Below are 16,835 nucleotides of genomic sequence, written 5' to 3'. Positions count from 1 at the left end.
TTTTCTAAGCAACTTGAGATCTTAACATAAAACACTTGGTAAGTTGCCAACTAAACTGTCTACCGGTCAACCTTCACATTCTTCTATTTTGCAGGTTACAGGTTGTACCATTTAGGGTGAGGCTCATGAATCATGTCATTGCATTCCCATTGAAGAGCACACTCAGGAAGTTCATTACATGGGAAATCAACAGAGACAAGGATACACCAAGGAGGATTTTCGGGGTTCCATCAAGGTCCCTATAATCAGCAAGGGCAATGAAGATCACACCTTGGCAATCAACTCAATAAGGACCAGGGTGGACCTTCCAACAGGCCACCTCAACAAGGGCCAAATATTTTTCAGAGGACCACCAAACTGGAGGAGACAATAGCCCAGTTTATGCAAGTGGCCATGTCCAACCATAAGAGTACTGAATCAGCCCTGAAAAACCTTGAAATCCAGGTGGGTCAAGTGGCCAAGTAGTTAGCTGAGAAGTCATCCAACAACTTTGGAGCAAATACCAAGAAGAATCCCAAAGAAGAGTGCAAAGCTGTTATGACAAGAAGCAAGAAGCTTATGTCGGCTGAGGATGAGGATGTTGTTGCTTTGAATGAGCAAGTTGTTTTGAACGACACTACTGATAAAAAGAAGAATGGGGTAAAAGATGAGAGGATTTAGTGGAGAGAAAAACCAATAATTGTTGGAAGGGAAGAAATAAAAGACAATGAAAAAGAAATAGAGGGAGGAAAACAAAAAGAAAAAGAAGAAAAAGAAAAGTTGAAAAAAATAAAGAAGAAAAGAGTAAGAGTGAAAATGTAAGAGAAAAAAAGTAAAGAAACAACTTCAGATAAGGGAAAAAGGAAGTGTCATACCCTTGGGTACCTTCCAAGAAAGATAAGGAATGCCACCGGCGAGATTCTTAGATATTTTCAAGAAATTGGAAATAACTATGCCATTTGGAGAAGCTTTGCCACAAATGCCACTCTACTCAAAGTTTTTAAAAGACATGTTGGCAAGGAAGCACAAGTACATTCACCAGGAAAATATAGTTATGGAGGGTAATTGCAGTGCTATGATTTAGAAAATTCTTCCACCAAAGCACAACGACCCTGGGAGTGTGACCATTCCTTGCTCAATAGGTGAAGTCACAGTGGGAAAAGCTCTCATTGACTTGGGAGCCAGTATCAATCTAATGCCACTTTCCATGTGCAGAAGACTGGGAGAGTTGGAAATCATGCCCACTAGAATGACTCTATAGTTGGTTGACCGCTCCATTACCAGACCATATAGAGTAATTGAAGATGTTTTGGTCAGAGTAAAACATTTTATCTTCCCAGCAGACTTTGGTCAGAGTAAAACATTTTATCTTCCCAGCAGACTTTGTTGTAATGGATATCTGTGAAGATAATGACATTCCCTTAATCTTGGGAAGGTCATTTATGTTAACTGCAAGTTGTGTAGTTGACATGGGAAGAAAGAAACTGGAAATGGGCTTTGAAGATCAGAGAATTGATTTTGATTTATTTGTAGAAGACAAGACTGTGCCAAAACAAAATGTTTGCTTACATGTAAGGGAGGTTGAACAGGAGGTCCTGAAGGTGAGGGCCAAATTTGATATCACCCATTGAGGTATATGCATCAAGCTAATGACATTAAAAGAGCGCTTCCTGGGAGGCAACCCAGTTCTGATTCCTTTCATTTTGTTTTTCATCCATTGCATAAGTTGGAATTTGCTTTATAATCATTGAAAAAGGGGGATATCAGATTAGTATGAGTCATAAATATTTGGGGTTGGATTTAAATGATTTTGAGAAAGTGGATTGAAAATAACTTAAAAACATTTTCATGAAAACAGTCTACTCGCTAAGCGCATATCATGTGCTGAGTGCATCTCCTTCTTTCGCTAAGCAAGGTTAGCCTGAACTAAGCGCTCAAACCCCTGCATCTCAAGGTGATTGGCTCACTAAGCTGGCCATGGGCGAGCTTAGCCCAATTCAATTCGATCTGAATTGGGCTAAGCGAGAGTACACTCGCTAAGCGCATCATGTCTGTTGGCTAAGCGCAGTGTGCCTGCGCTAAGCCATATTCCTTGGGGTCAAATTACTGGTTTAATTGAGCTAAGTGCAACCCAGTTGCGCTAAGCGAAATTCCTTGCGGCCTGGATGGCGCTAAGCTAGCAACCGCTTGCTAAGCGCATGCCCCCTATATGTAGGATGCAGTATATTCGCTAAGCCAACCATGAGTGCAGCTTAGCGAGAGTTGTAGGTTTTCTTATCTGCACAATTCGCTTAGCGCGCTGCTTTGCGCTAAGCTCAGTTAAAAAAAATTGAATTTTAAATGGGCCCATGTCAGCCTGCCAAGAGAGGAGGCAGAAAACCAAACGCCTCTCTCACTTAGCGGATTATCTCACTAAGCGAGTTACTCAAAAAATGGTTAAGTGAAGTGCAACAGTAGTTACACTCACACTTACCCCAAAAATATGAAAAGCTTTTCTTGCAACCTCTCTCTTCTGAAACTTTTGCATTGCATTTGTGCGATCATCTTGCATCCTTCACCGAATCTTCACGAAGCATCTTCGATCCATGTAAGCTTCCATCTTCATTTATGCTTCTTCTTTTGTTAATACCTTAGGATAGAAGACATTAAGTTAGCAATTTGATTTTTAGGTTTAGATTGTAAGTAGAATAGATAAAAGTTAGGACTTTTTTAGGAGTTGTTAAGGGTAGATAATTTTGATTATGTTGCAAGTCTGATAAGGGACTATTAGAGGCCTAAAAGAGGATGTTGAAAAACTTCCTCGTCTTCATTTTTTTTGGAAAATGCGACGAACTCGCTAAGCGCGGCTGGTGTGCTAAGCAAGTTCATCAATTATGCCTTGAACATATACATTTCCAGATGAACTCGCTTAGCCAACATGGATGCACTAAGCGAGTTTAACCAGGTTGTTGAATGTTCATCTTCATTATGAACATCGCGGCTAAGCGACATCTGGGTGCGCTAAGCCACTGTACACATCATTAATGACAAACCTGTGGCTAAGCGAGTGCTATCTTGCTAAGCCCAGGTACCTTAGACAGATTTTTTGTTGACTGCCTTGCACTAAGTCGCGCTTGTCCCGGCTAAGCGCTATTCGTTGCGGTAGTGGTTGGGCTAAGCGAGCCTAGTCGCTAAGCCCACTTAACTTAGTCAAATTTTGGAATTGTTGCTCACGCTAAGCGCCGCCCCTGTGGGCTAAGCGCTATTCGTTGCGGCGTGCATAAGGCTAAGCCAGCGCTGTGCTCTAAGCCATTGTTTAAAATAAAAGTGCTCTAGGCTAAGCGAGTGCCTATCTCGCTAAGCCAATTATGCAGAGAAAAATTTTCTATCATGACTGGCTAAGCGCAACCCTGTTGTGCTAAGCCAGTGTGTTGTTTTTCCTAATGCACGCTAAGCTAGCTTCATCTCGCTAAGCGCACTTTGCCAATTTCAGTTTTTACTTTCTGTTTCAATTTTGATAACTTCTGGTCTAATAAACTGATGGGTTCTTTTTATTGTAGATGGCATCCAGGAAGAAGAAAAGCACTGCTTCTAGACCTCAAGCTCAGTATGATACCAGGCGATTCCATTCTTTGGACGCTTGGAATAGATACACCGATAACATTCTCGGCCGGAATATCCTTCTGGAGAGAAATGTGCAGATTTATCATACTGAGTTTGACGAGTTTAAAGTGGAATTGGAGAGGCATAATCTACACAAACGCCTCGCCAATCTCCAAGATGGAAGCATAGATGTAGCTGTGGTAAAGGAGTTTTATGCTAATTTATACACCACAGAGGAGCAATCACCCAAGCAAGCTAGAGTATGAGGACACCTGATCAAAATAGATGCAGACAGCCTGAATGAGTTCCTTCAGACGCCAATGGTATTGGAGGAGGGGGAATTTTTACCCACCTACTCTAGATTTTGCAGGTTGAGGACTAATCCTCAGGAGATTGAAGCTAGGCTCTGTATTCCCCGCAAGGGGTTTGTTTTGAATGCTAAGGGCCAGCCATGGAAGCTTCTCATAAATGATCTGACGACACTGGCCCAAACATGGAGTGTCTTTTCTTACTCCAACCTGGCTCCCACATCCCACACCTCAGATCTGAATATGGATAGAGCTAGGTTGGTCTATGGCTTGGTGACTAACATGGACATAAACATCGGAGCCCTTATCTCAGGTCAGATCTCTTCTATTGCTCAGAGTAGCTCCTCTAGGCTCGGATTTCCAGCCTTGATCACTGCCCTATGCAGAGCTAGAGGAGTTACCTCTAACAGTCTGACTTATGAGAGCCTGAGCCCGACCATTAACTTGGCCTACATTAAGAAAAAATGTTGGAATGTGGATGATCTAACAATTAACTTCAGAGGGCGCGAGGAAGGCAAGGGTGAGACTAGCTGATGTTCCTTCTTCTTCTACTCTACCAGCTCCTTCCACTTCTGCTACTCCTACACCAGCTCCTCCAGGCTCATCTACTCAGGACTCTCAGTGCTTTGAGTCAATGCTTCAGAGTCTTCATCAAGGACAAATTTTATTAATGCATTGCTTGCAGGTAGTAGCTCCTCCAGGATCCATTCTGACAGTGGAGTAGTTTTTAGAGAAGGTATCTTGGCCAGGAACTCTGCCTTCTTTTGTGAGGGAAGGTGGAGGTCCCAGTGCTCAGATACCTCAGCAGGTACAAGATGCATCTTCAGAGGCCACCATCCCTAAGCCATTCATTTTTTAGGCAAGCAGGTCACAGGTAAGGCAGGAGGTTGCTACTCTAGAGAGATCACCATAGATTTCACTAGATCCACCCTCTCCAGTGGTGGATCAATCTTCTCTTCAGCAGCCAGCAGACCCGTCTACTCCAGTACTTGAGATTCCAAAGGACCCTGCCACACCAGTCCTGGGACTGACTACCACTCTTCCAGCCACTCCTATGCTACATTTGACAGATGAGGAGGGCACTCAGGATCAGGAGACCCAGCAGGATGATTAGTCACAGGAGTTTTAAATTCCTATTCTTGTTTTTTTTAAAAAAAATATTATAATTACAATGCTTTTAGTACACTTGTTTTTTGTGATATGGGTTTATATTTATGATTACATACTTTTGATTATGGATAGTAGTATGCATGTCTTGAAGCATACTGAACAGTTTGACTTGATTATCTGAGTATGCAGTGCAAACAAGATTATTTTTGTTGTGAAATTGGTGTTGTGAATTGATTGCATGAAAGGGTGAAGCATGTGTTGAAGTCATGAGTTTTGAATGAGCATGTATGTAGATGAGAAAGAACAAGAAAGTAGGATCACGATTAGAAATGTTAGTCAGTGGATAGATTGATTGAAAAAGAAAAGCTTGAACCATAACCCGATGAGAGTGTGAACTTAATTGTTGAGAGAACGACTAGCATAGAGCTATGATTTTTGTATCAATCTCTGAATTTTAAAATGAAATGCATAAATGTGGATATGATGAAGGCCATTATTGTTGTATATACAAGCCACTTGACCAAAAGCTTACCTGTTTATTAATGATGATATCATCTGCGCCCATCTTTGAGCTGAATTGTAATTGTCAAATTGAACCCTAAGCTTTGAAATTATTATCTCCATTTACCTTGCTTAGGTTTTAGGAGAGCACATTGGTTTAAGACAATTTTGCCCCAAATTTGGGGGAGTTGTTGGATGGATAAATTTAAAGGTAAGAAACTACAACACACATAGAAAATTAATAAAATGTTATGTGTTAAAAAAAGAAAAAAAAAAGAGAAGAAAAAGAGAAATTCAAATAAGTGTGTGCTGTTAAAACAAAGTCAAGTGAAAGGCTGATGAATGGGCTAAGTGGATTGAAAAGACAAACTGGGTTAGTCTAGGTTTTGTGCTCTCTTAGAACTCAAGCTTTTGCATCCTAGAAAAACCAATATTTTTGTAGCCTGGCCTCATTACAAGCTAATAAAAGTCCTTCTGATTCAGTTTGCGTATTTATGACTTTATGGCATGAAATGAAGTACAAAGATTGGACCTCTTGTTAGTTGTTATTGCTAAATAGCTTAAACACTTGTGTGTGAGTGATACAGTGGTCGTGAGAATTTGGTTAAGTATCTTTCCATGAAATCTATCTCCTGCCTAGCTTCATTTAGTTGTGTTCCTAACTAACATGTTCTCTTCTCTGAAAAACTGCATGCCTTGTGAAAAGCAATTGAAAAAGACATTATGATTCATTTTTTATCATGTAATTAATATTTTGTGAACCGCACACCTTTGAACATAATCACTGCATGTTGTTTCACTTGGGGACCTGTGAGCTGTTCTTTATTTGCTTGAGGACAAGAAAAACTGTAAACTTGGGGGAGTTTGTTAGTCGGTCAATACAACTAACTTTTGTGTAAAAAAATGTTGTAAACAACTCCTCCCATGTATAGTTGTTTTTGGTAGTATTGTAATTACTTTTTGTTAATTTAGGTAATAGATACTTTGTATCCTAGTGATGTGTATTTAATGATCATTCCACTTCAATTTCAGGTAAAATAGGAAAGATTGGTGAAGTGTAGATTTCATGAACTCGCTAAGCCACTTATCTTCTGGCTAAGCGCATCATCCGTTAAGCGCCCCATCTGATGGCTAAGCGCATGGACAATTCTGGAAGAAGGATGAGTTGTATAGAGGCGTTGAGCGAAGGCCAACTCACTAAGCGCACCATCTTCACCTTCAAGATGAGCGAGTGTGACTGGCGCTAAGCCAGAAGTCACTTACGTGCGCTAAGCGCGCGTCCATCGACAGGATTGCCTATTTAAGCTGAAATCACGATTTCTGAAGGGTTGTTGAGTTTTTTTGGGAGTTTTTGGTTGTGGAGCAACTAAGAGAGAACTGAGCTTGAGCTTGAAGAGGAAGCCGTCTTGTGGAACTTTGGATGAGATTGTGAGGTTTCTAGAGGTGGAGGAGACATCTCCACTACTTGTATTTCTTCTATCTTTCATCTTCTCTTCTCATTGTTGTAAAGGAAGCTTCCCTGCTATGGAGAGCTAAATCCTCAGTTGGTTCTTCCTATGGGGTACTTGATGTAAATACTTTCATATCTATCTAATGATGTTTTATGTGTTCATTATGCTATCAGTACTTAATTCTAGTGTGCCTTTGCCTTGATCATTCACTTGCATGCTTAGTTAGGGTCACTAAACACTGGGAAATGGTTTGATCCTTAGAACTTGATAGAACGGGACTAACTTATCGTATTTTCACGAGACATCGAGGTACGGTAGCTTAGTTTTTGTTATGTTATGTCTTAATGCGGTTCTGGTTAAGTTTAGTCCAACAAGAGGAATCTGAGGATGACGCTTGATTAGGATTAGGCTAAACATGCGCGAGACATCGGGTTTTAGTAGTCCAGGAGACAACATAGAACACATGAACATTGTTAGATAGAGAACATCCTTAATAACATCAGTCATCCAGTAGGAAGACCAAAGCGTTCTTTATCTGCCTTCACACACCACTACTCACGTGATTTACTTTTGAATAGTTTAGTTGCATACTTGTCCATACCACGCACCAAACTTTCATCCAAAGGCACCTATTTATTGAACCACAGCTTTACCAAGTAAAACAAGTTCCCCGAGAGTTCGATACTCAGTATTCACTTACCGTTTTATACTATTTCCGCGATCCGATGCACTTGTCGACCGTCAAACAGGAACGACAAAATCAACAAACCTAGCCGCTATGATTTCATAAGGGTGAACCCCACAAAACTATTGTTAGTTCACAAAGCAAGTGGTTAGTTATGTAGCTTGTGCTTGTATAGGTCATTATGTTATTGTATGTGTGCTCATGTGGAATCTATCAACTCTTTTCAGGAGCAGAAGTTGAAAGACATCTTCGAATTCACAACAGCATGGTCCGTGCAGTTGGCCAGGTACATTTTGTTCCTGGTTTCTGAACCTTCGTAGTTTGTGTCGTCCTGCTTATAATTTCTATAATGTTACGAGTTTTGACACTTGTACTGTGAGATATAAGTGTCTATACCAACATCACTATTGGAGGTATTTTCTGTTTGTCACTTGTGCAGAGATCGAAAATGGTGATTGTGGTTTGAGTTAAACAAAAATGTTAATTTCAAAGTTGTTATTTGACCTTCTGCATATGAATTGTTCATCTGAATAATACAAAATTAAATGCATGACTTCTGCAATTTCTTATTTTTCTTTGTTGTTATTTGTCCTTCACTTGATAGAAATAAGAGCTGATCTAAATTAAAATTTTGATATTGCATATGACCTCCTGCTTTAATTTACCCTTGAAGTAAATTACCTAAAAATCTTATCTCCCAACTTATAACTGGAAGCTACCATTTTTCGTTTTTATTTAATTAATTATATTATGCTTACTGCATTGTTTTTATTTGAACCATGTTGTGCTTATCTAAAAATTGTTATTTGTTTTTATCATCAATATTAATGTAACTTATTTTAAAAAAAACACCAAATATGAATTTATATATAATGTTATTAATTTGTTATACATAATTACTTTAAATGAATAAATTTTTTTGATCAATATGTTTAGTTTCATTAAAATAAGATTGGTAATACTTATCATAATTTATTTGTCTTTATTCATAGGTTTTAGTTAATTTAATATAATATAATTATGTTTATTGTTAATTATTAATATAATTAAGTTACATTTGAAATAATTATTTTTATTGATAATCATTATTTATTATTATGTTGCTTAAGTATATAAAATTAAATTAACTAAAACCATAATATATTGTACACAAATTATATGTACTTATCATAATTACTTGACAATAATCATTTTTATATTTTCAGGTTATACATAGGTTTTAGTTTATTTAATATTATATAATTATGTTTAATTATTGTTATGTATTAATGTAATTAACTTACATTTGAAATACTTATTGATAATTATTTTTATTGATAATCATTATTTATCATTATGTTGCTTAATTATATAATATTAAATTAACTAAAACCATAGTACAAAAATTATATGTACTTATGATAATTAGTTGACAATAATAATTTATCAATTTTTAGCTTATACATAGGTTTTAGTTAATTTAATATTATATAATTATGTTTATTGCTAATTTTTAATATAATAGGCAACATTTTAAATAGTTAATGATAATTATCTTTATTCATAATCATTATTATGAAATAAAAATTCATCTATATAAAAATAATTAATTTTCTTTCTACGTCGGTGATGGCATAAGCACCGACTTAGAAAGCTTTCTTTCTATGTCCGTGATTACGTCAGCAACGTCTTTGAAATCCAACTTTCAAGAACGGTGTTGATGTAAGCCCCGTCGTAGAAAGTGTTGATTTCTAAGTCGGTGCTTACACCACCACCGACGTAGAAAGCATGTATTTCTACATCCATGCTGATGTAAGCACCGACTTAGAAATCAACTCTTTCTAAGACGGTGTTTTGACGATCATCGTAGATAGTTTTAAGGTCTACAACGACGTCATATTCAAAGACGGGCCTCCACCGTCGTAGAAAGCTGTTTTCGACCGATGTAAAAGGCATTTTTTTTAGTAGTGACCCCTTTCGCCAACCCTTTTTGTTGGGCCCCTCGACAACCCCTTTTGTGCCCTTGACTGTGATGATGACCTCTCGGTGTTGTTTTTGTCCACCCTAAACTCATTCTACGAGTGGGCCAAGATGATGTTGTTCTTGTCTCTAGCAGCACTGTGACTCGTGCTCTGCTTCACAATAAGGTACATGGCGACAAAGGTGACATTGCAAGAGTGGAAAGACAAGGAGAATCCTAGATCTATGTGGTGCACGCTGTGAAGCAGGTCATGCTTCGCAACAATGAGATAGAGGAGGACCTGTGGTGGTTCATGTTCGGTGATGACGACACTGTGTTCTTCGTCAACAACATAGGGAGGACTTTAGCAAAATACGATCATAGCAAGTGGTTGTACATCGGGAGCAACTCCGAGAGCTATGAGCAAAATGTGAAGTACTCGTTTGAGATGGCATTTGGAGATGGCAGCTTCATAATCAACTCCTCGGTTGCTAGGTCTTTGGCTAGGTTTTGGACTCGTGTGGGTGAGAGAGATGAAAATAATTAAGGATGAGTGAGAAAGAGTCACTGATTGTATATATATTCTTGCTTTCCTTTTGTTTATATTCTCACATTCTACATCAGTTCCTGAAGAACCCGATGTCGTAATTCATTTTCAGGGATGTTTTGGATAAAATCGTCTTTAAAAAATTTCAGTTATTTACAAAAATATCACTGTTTTACTTACGACATCGTTTTCTACAGAACTGTCATAAAATTAGTGTCGTAGAAGAACAATTTTGCAGTAGTGTTAGCTCTAATTTGTATCATTACAATTTCTATTTGCTCTACTATTTAGTACAACCATGTAGAATCAAATTATCAATATATTTCTTCCATTTTCTTCCAAGTGCAGGTTTTAATTTTTTTATACTATTTATTTTTACTTCATAAAATTTTGAAACTTTTAACATCACATTTTGTTTTCAAAAAAAAAAATCAAAACATGCAAATAGTAAGAGTCTAAATATTATATAACTAACACCTAATTTAACTGTTACATTGTTGTTTTTTATTTATTGTTTATTCATTTGTCCAAACAATGATTAGTTTAAAGCAATAAAAATAAGTAAAAGATTAAAAATAGAGAAACTAAAAATTGATGATTAATAAAAGACTAAAAATTGTCAAAAATATTTTGAGAGACTGTAAATTAAAATCTAATAAAATTGAGTAACTGAATACTTAATTAACCCTCTAATGAATAATAGTATTTGTCCTATGCTTGAAACACTCACACGTACATACATTAATTAATTTGTTTTAAATTGTAGGCTTTTTCTGGTGGCGTGGTGGTCCTCTTTTACCATGTTTGGGCTATATTTATCTAGTCGTCTGGCCTTTCGTGCAGCATGCTTACACATTAGAAGTTAGAAAAGCCAAAGAGCACACTTGCCACTCCGCGAGCATGTATCATATGCTAAAAGAAACGTCCCCGGTCATTATCACATGCCATCTCTGTTCAAACTTCAATTGAAACCCAAAAAGTGTACAAATGCCCATCCCGTTTATAAGTTCAAGGCTTTATGAATCCCAACAACTCACTCACCTAAAATTCATAGTTCCATTAATTAATACTCCAAATTAACTAATATTTATATCGCATGTTGTGTGCACAAATTAATTGGAGTAATTCAATTCTCACTCACTAGTCACTATGGAAATGCATAGTAGTATAATTTTTTGCATGTTCTTCCTTCCGTGGCTCTCCATGGTTGGTGCTAAGGTTCCGGCAATGATCGCGTTCGGGGACTCGTCGGTTGATGCTGGGAACAACAATTACATAGCAACGGTTGCTCGGAGCAATTTCCAGCCATATGGGCGTGACTTTGTGGGTGGGAAGCCAACTGGGAGATTCAGCAATGGCCGAATAGCAACAGATTTCTTATCCCAAGCCTTTGGAATCAAACCATACGTGCCCCCGTACTTGGATCCTAATCACAATATTTCACACTTCGCCACTGGGGTCTCCTTTGCTTCTGCTGCTACTGGCTATGACAATGCTACTTCAGATGTGCTTGTGAGTACTTTATTGCCTTCTTAATTTGAATTCTATCTACTGAACTCCAATTATTTTTCAAACTAGTGTTTTTATTTTTAGAGTTTAATAGATATGTATCATAAATTGTTTTTAAATTGACTTTAAATAAAAATGACACACACTTTATAGAGAATGACATTTATTCTCTCAAAAACTTGGTAATGGAGTGAAAAGCAAAGGAGAGGATTCATTCCCAGAAATAATATGCTTTTTTTGGTAAAGTTGTTATCATCGTTATATAATGTATACATTTATGCATAAACGCAAACGTGTATATATGGGTTTACAGATTAAAAACATTTTAATGTAGCTTAAAAAGAATATGTTAATGTAAAGTTTTGTCCCGTGTACACACTAAAAGAAATAAAAGAAATATTTACGAGAAATAATAATATATGAATGAAAAGTGATATTTTGTTTTATTTTATGATAGTTGGTAGTTGATTTGTCTAATCCAAGAAAGATTAGTCTAGTGGCTAAGAAATAAATTCATATTTCATAAAAATATATGTGTTTGATTACCGTAGTTAATTTAAGGACTTTGTTAATAGATATTTTTTAAGGACATGTTTATTGAAATTTGGGTGGACTGCTGATGGTTTGATTATTCAATTATTTCTTTTATCTTTAATTATAAAATTCTTTTAACTTATTAATGTTCTTTAAGAAAAATAGTTAATTTAATTTTTTTTACAAAAAATCAATTTAGTTAATTTCATTAAATTTATCAATTATTTGTAATATTATTTCAAAATTATTCTTTTCTTGTTTCTCTATTAACTTAGTTGTTTCTCATTCATGTTTGGAAAGAAAATATTTAAGTAAGAGTGTGTGCAGGAAAAAATAATTAATGAATTTAGAAATTAGAAAAAAATCTTATAAAATCAAACAAACAAATTTCTTAAAAAGATGTTATAATTAAAAACTAAAACAGTAACCCTAATCACAATTATTAAATAATCATATTACACATGATTATTATAAGTTTATAACCATAACCAATTTTATATATTGTAGATTATATGATTGGTTATATAACTAAGTATATATTCATAACTGGTTATACAAGTGGTTATCGATATATAATCGATTTTAAAATATTTTTTATATTTATTAGTTGAAAAAGAGGCACTCCGTGTCTCTATATTAAAAAAAATAGAAAAAAGAAAAAATGAGTTAAAGAAAATAGTGGTCGTCATTTGTTTAGGAGAAAGGATAACGGTTATATCTTAGAAGTTTATGAAGGAAATAAAAATAGTTATATATATTAAAGGATGATTCATGAATAAGAAATGTGTACAACAAAAAAGTAATTGTCTTTATTAATTGTTTTAAATTATATTTTATCACCCACTTAATGCATTAATAATTATATTATGTTTAATTAAAAATAACTTAAAGGTTAGAACATTTTTTAAAGGGGAAAATTAATTATTAAAATTTTATAAGTAATCAATTTTGGACCAATAAATCTTAAATTCAAGTGAAACTAAGCTTCATCTTTTTAGTAAGATCTTGAATTTGAGCCTAGTGAATAAAATAATATGATTGAAAAAAAAGACTCCATTAAAAATGTCTAACCAAGTTCTTCAACAAATATTAATTAGGGTACATATCCAATTTTGTCCTTAATCATTGACACAAATCCCTAAAAGATAAAAAATTATTTTTTTTCCATGAATGTTTAAAAATGGTGACATATTAGTCTCATTGTTACTTTGGATTGTTTAATCTAAGTTTTTGGTGATGAAACAAGTGAAAACCCATATGTTATTAGAAAAGATTATCAAATAAGATAACCATTCAATAACACTAATTTAACATTAAAATGTCGATGAACTAATTTCACATTTTAACATAATAAAAAATAGAAACATTTCAGATGATGAATTTTTTTTGAATTAATTAAAACTTTTACAAAATTCATATTTTAATCCTTAAAAAAAATTTAACCCATCAAGATTTTTAAACTTTTAAAAATTTGATTTGTAGTCCAAAAAAATTTAAATTTAACCATCAAAATCTCTAAACTTTTTAAAAATTACCTCTCTCACTCGTACATTTTTCGAGGCAAGGAAAGACCTGCCACCAATGTTCGTCCCTCCGCTTCCCATTTCCCAATTCTTTGGTTCTGTTCTCTGGTGGTTGCAATGGAGGTTTTTGAGGGTGGAGCATTCGATTTAGGAGACATGGGACCTGATGCGGAAGATGGCAACGGTGCATCAGAGTTCAAGCGTGAAAGATGGGTTGTTTGGATTTGGATTTGGCCATTGGTGAATGGTAGGACTGTGGTATTTGTAGAAAGAAAGAGAAAAGGTCGTCGGAAATATCTTTTTATGTTGGCAGGAGGGATCCAAGAGAAGGGGAAGGGAAGAAAGAGAATAGGGAAACAAAGAATGAAACGTCATCGCCGTTAATCACCTCCAACGATGATCGATGGTCTGCTACGGTGTATCTCATCCTGTGCACCACCGGATGTTGAGGATGATGAGGGTGATCGAAGAAGGTACTGTAAAAAATATTATAATTTTTAAAAACTACAAATTATTAATACCTTCCCTCGGAGTCCTCACATGTCCGGTTTGCATAGCATGAATATCCAAAGCAAGGTAGGATTAATATGTAACAATTTTTATTAGAGACAAAATAATAATTTTTCATATTTTGAGAGACTCATATATCTCTTACATTACACTTTAAGGGATAAAATTGAATATTTACACTATTAATTATCAAATATGTGGTTAAATATTACACTTTTTTGACAGATTTAAATATTACAGTTGTATTAATTCTATTGTGATTTTGTATATTTCAAATATTTTTTTTAACAAATATTGTTCAGTTATTCAATTTCATTAAATAAAAATAAATTTGTAATATCAAATAGATAAAAAAAATTAAGTAAAAATTATCTTTGAAAGAGATGTATATGTTCTTTTTTATATAGTTAAATAAAAATATAAGATTCAAATAAAGACACTCAGTCTTTGCATATCCTTTCGGATAAAAAAACTAGTTGTTATTGACAATATAGTTGAAGTTATTTTAACGTTTCGCTGTATAGTTTGCACATTATTCTTTTCCTTTTGTAATATGGATCAGTCAAATGCAAGCCTTCAAAAACTAACATGACGTATTATTAATTAATTTGAATTTTGGGTTCCAGTCTGTGATACCATTATGGAAGCAGTTGGAGTACTATAAAGGGTACCAAAAGAAACTGAGTGTGTATCTTGGAGAAAGTAGGGCAAACGAGACCGTTGCCAAAGCATTGCACATAATAAGTTTGGGAACAAATGACTTCCTAGAGAATTATTTTGCAATCCCTGGCAGGGCATCTCAATATACACCAAGAGAGTATCAAAATTTTTTGGCTGGGATAGCTGAGAATTTCATCTACAAACTTTATGGTCTTGGTGCTAGGAAAATATCCTTAGGGGGTTTACCTCCCATGGGGTGCTTGCCACTGGAGAGAACCACAAATTTTGTTGGTGGTAATGAATGTGTGTCCAATTACAATAACATTGCATTGGAGTTCAATGATAATCTCAGTAAGTTGACAACCAAACTGAAGAAGGACCTTCCTGGGATCAGATTGGTATTTTCAAATCCGTATGATATTTTGTTGCAAATTATTAAAAGGCCCGCTCAGTATGGTGAGTCTGCTAGCTAGCTTTCATGCATTGAAGTCTGTCTTACTTTCCTATTATTGATCCATACGTTTTACATTTTGTTTTTTTTTTTTTCGTATTTGTGCTTTCCATCTTTTATGTAATTATCACTACAAAAATCTGGTTTTTACATTATCTAAGATAATTGATTGGCTTAAATATGTGTTTATACGTATAATATATTGGTCCTTAATTTTGATTCTTATAAAAATTGTATTTTTTTTAAATGATCCTTATAATTTCATTTTATTTTTTGTTTTTATACTTGTTATTTTGTTATAGTTTTATATTTTTTTCATTTTTTTCTATGTCATATGTATAATTTGCTTTTAGTCTCTGAAATTTTTAAAAATAGACTACTTCAAAATGGAAAAAAAATGTTACAAAGATTAAAACAAAATATAAAGGACCAAAATAATAAAATAATTTTAAAAGGACATATTAAAAAAATAAAATTACAAGTACCAAAACCATTGAAATGATATATTACAGATACACAAAAATCACCACGTGTATGGATAATCTATCACGAGGTTGTAGCAGCTTATCTAGAGTTAGAGTTCAAATTTTATATATATAGCTACATTAAATGTTTATAAGAACAAATTTGACTATCTATCTAAACTTGGTTTATTTTACCAGACATATTTATGCTACCTATCCTACCCACCTATAAAAAAACATATTTAAACTTAATTTATTTTAAGTTTGTTTATTCATTTCGTTTTGAAAAATATCATGAAAAAATAATTATCACACAAGAAGTGGATTATATATATGTAAAAATAATAGTATATTATACATCAAATTTAAAATATTTGTATGTTCAGGGTTTCAGGTTACCTCAATGGCATGTTGTGCTACTGGAATGTTTGAGATGGGATACGCATGCAGCAGGGCAAGTTCTTTCAGTTGCATAGATGCTTCCAGATATGTATTTTGGGACTCATTCCATCCAACGGAGAAAACTAATGGTATAATTGCAAAGTACCTGGTGAAGAACGCTTTAGCTCAATTTTTGCATTAAATATTCCCAATTTTATGTATTTAATGTAATGTCATTATGTAGCTTTGCTTAATAGCTAGACTCTTTCAATAATATCCAAATCAGAATTGTTTGAAAATCACTAGCAAGATGCGGGCTTATTCGCTAATTCTCACGAGTGAAATTTTTAGAAGACTCTTTTTCTTTTAAAAAAACTAGTTTTTTGAATCACACGAAATGGAGTGTCTTCCGTTGGATTTTATTTCTTATTTTACCGTAAAAATGAATAGAGATATCTTCAAAAGAATATGACACTTTTTATTAGATTTTTTGTGTGTATCTAGCTAACTGATACAACAATTTTATGTTAAATTATTTATTTTTATTAAATAGTTAGAACTGGACATACCACTACAAAAAGTAGATTTAACATTGTCAGATTAACATTGGTTTTTGACAAAAATCGATGTTAAAATAAACGCGGTGACATAATTGTAAATAATGTGTATTCGTTAACATCAATTTTCTAAAACCTGATGTT

General features: G+C 34.6%; 1 protein-coding gene across 1 annotated transcript; it reads left to right on the top strand.

The window, feature by feature from the left end:
* Positions 1 to 11,195: 11,195 nt before the first annotated feature.
* Positions 11,196 to 16,529, top strand: LOC100820032 (GDSL esterase/lipase At2g04570). The gene is made up of 3 exons (XM_003542268.5): positions 11,196 to 11,614; positions 14,805 to 15,294; positions 16,140 to 16,529. The coding sequence occupies exons 1-3, from the start codon at positions 11,252 to 11,254 to the stop codon at positions 16,334 to 16,336; spliced, it is 1,050 nt and encodes a 349-aa protein (XP_003542316.1). The 5' UTR covers positions 11,196 to 11,251; the 3' UTR covers positions 16,337 to 16,529.
* The last annotated feature ends 306 nt before the right edge of the window (positions 16,530 to 16,835 follow it).

This window comes from Glycine max, chromosome 13, assembly GCF_000004515.6.
Source record: "Glycine max cultivar Williams 82 chromosome 13, Glycine_max_v4.0, whole genome shotgun sequence".
Taxonomy (NCBI): domain Eukaryota; kingdom Viridiplantae; phylum Streptophyta; class Magnoliopsida; order Fabales; family Fabaceae; genus Glycine; species Glycine max.
The sequence above is the reverse complement of the archived record's forward strand: the minus strand, read 5'-3'. Positions and strand labels throughout refer to the sequence as shown.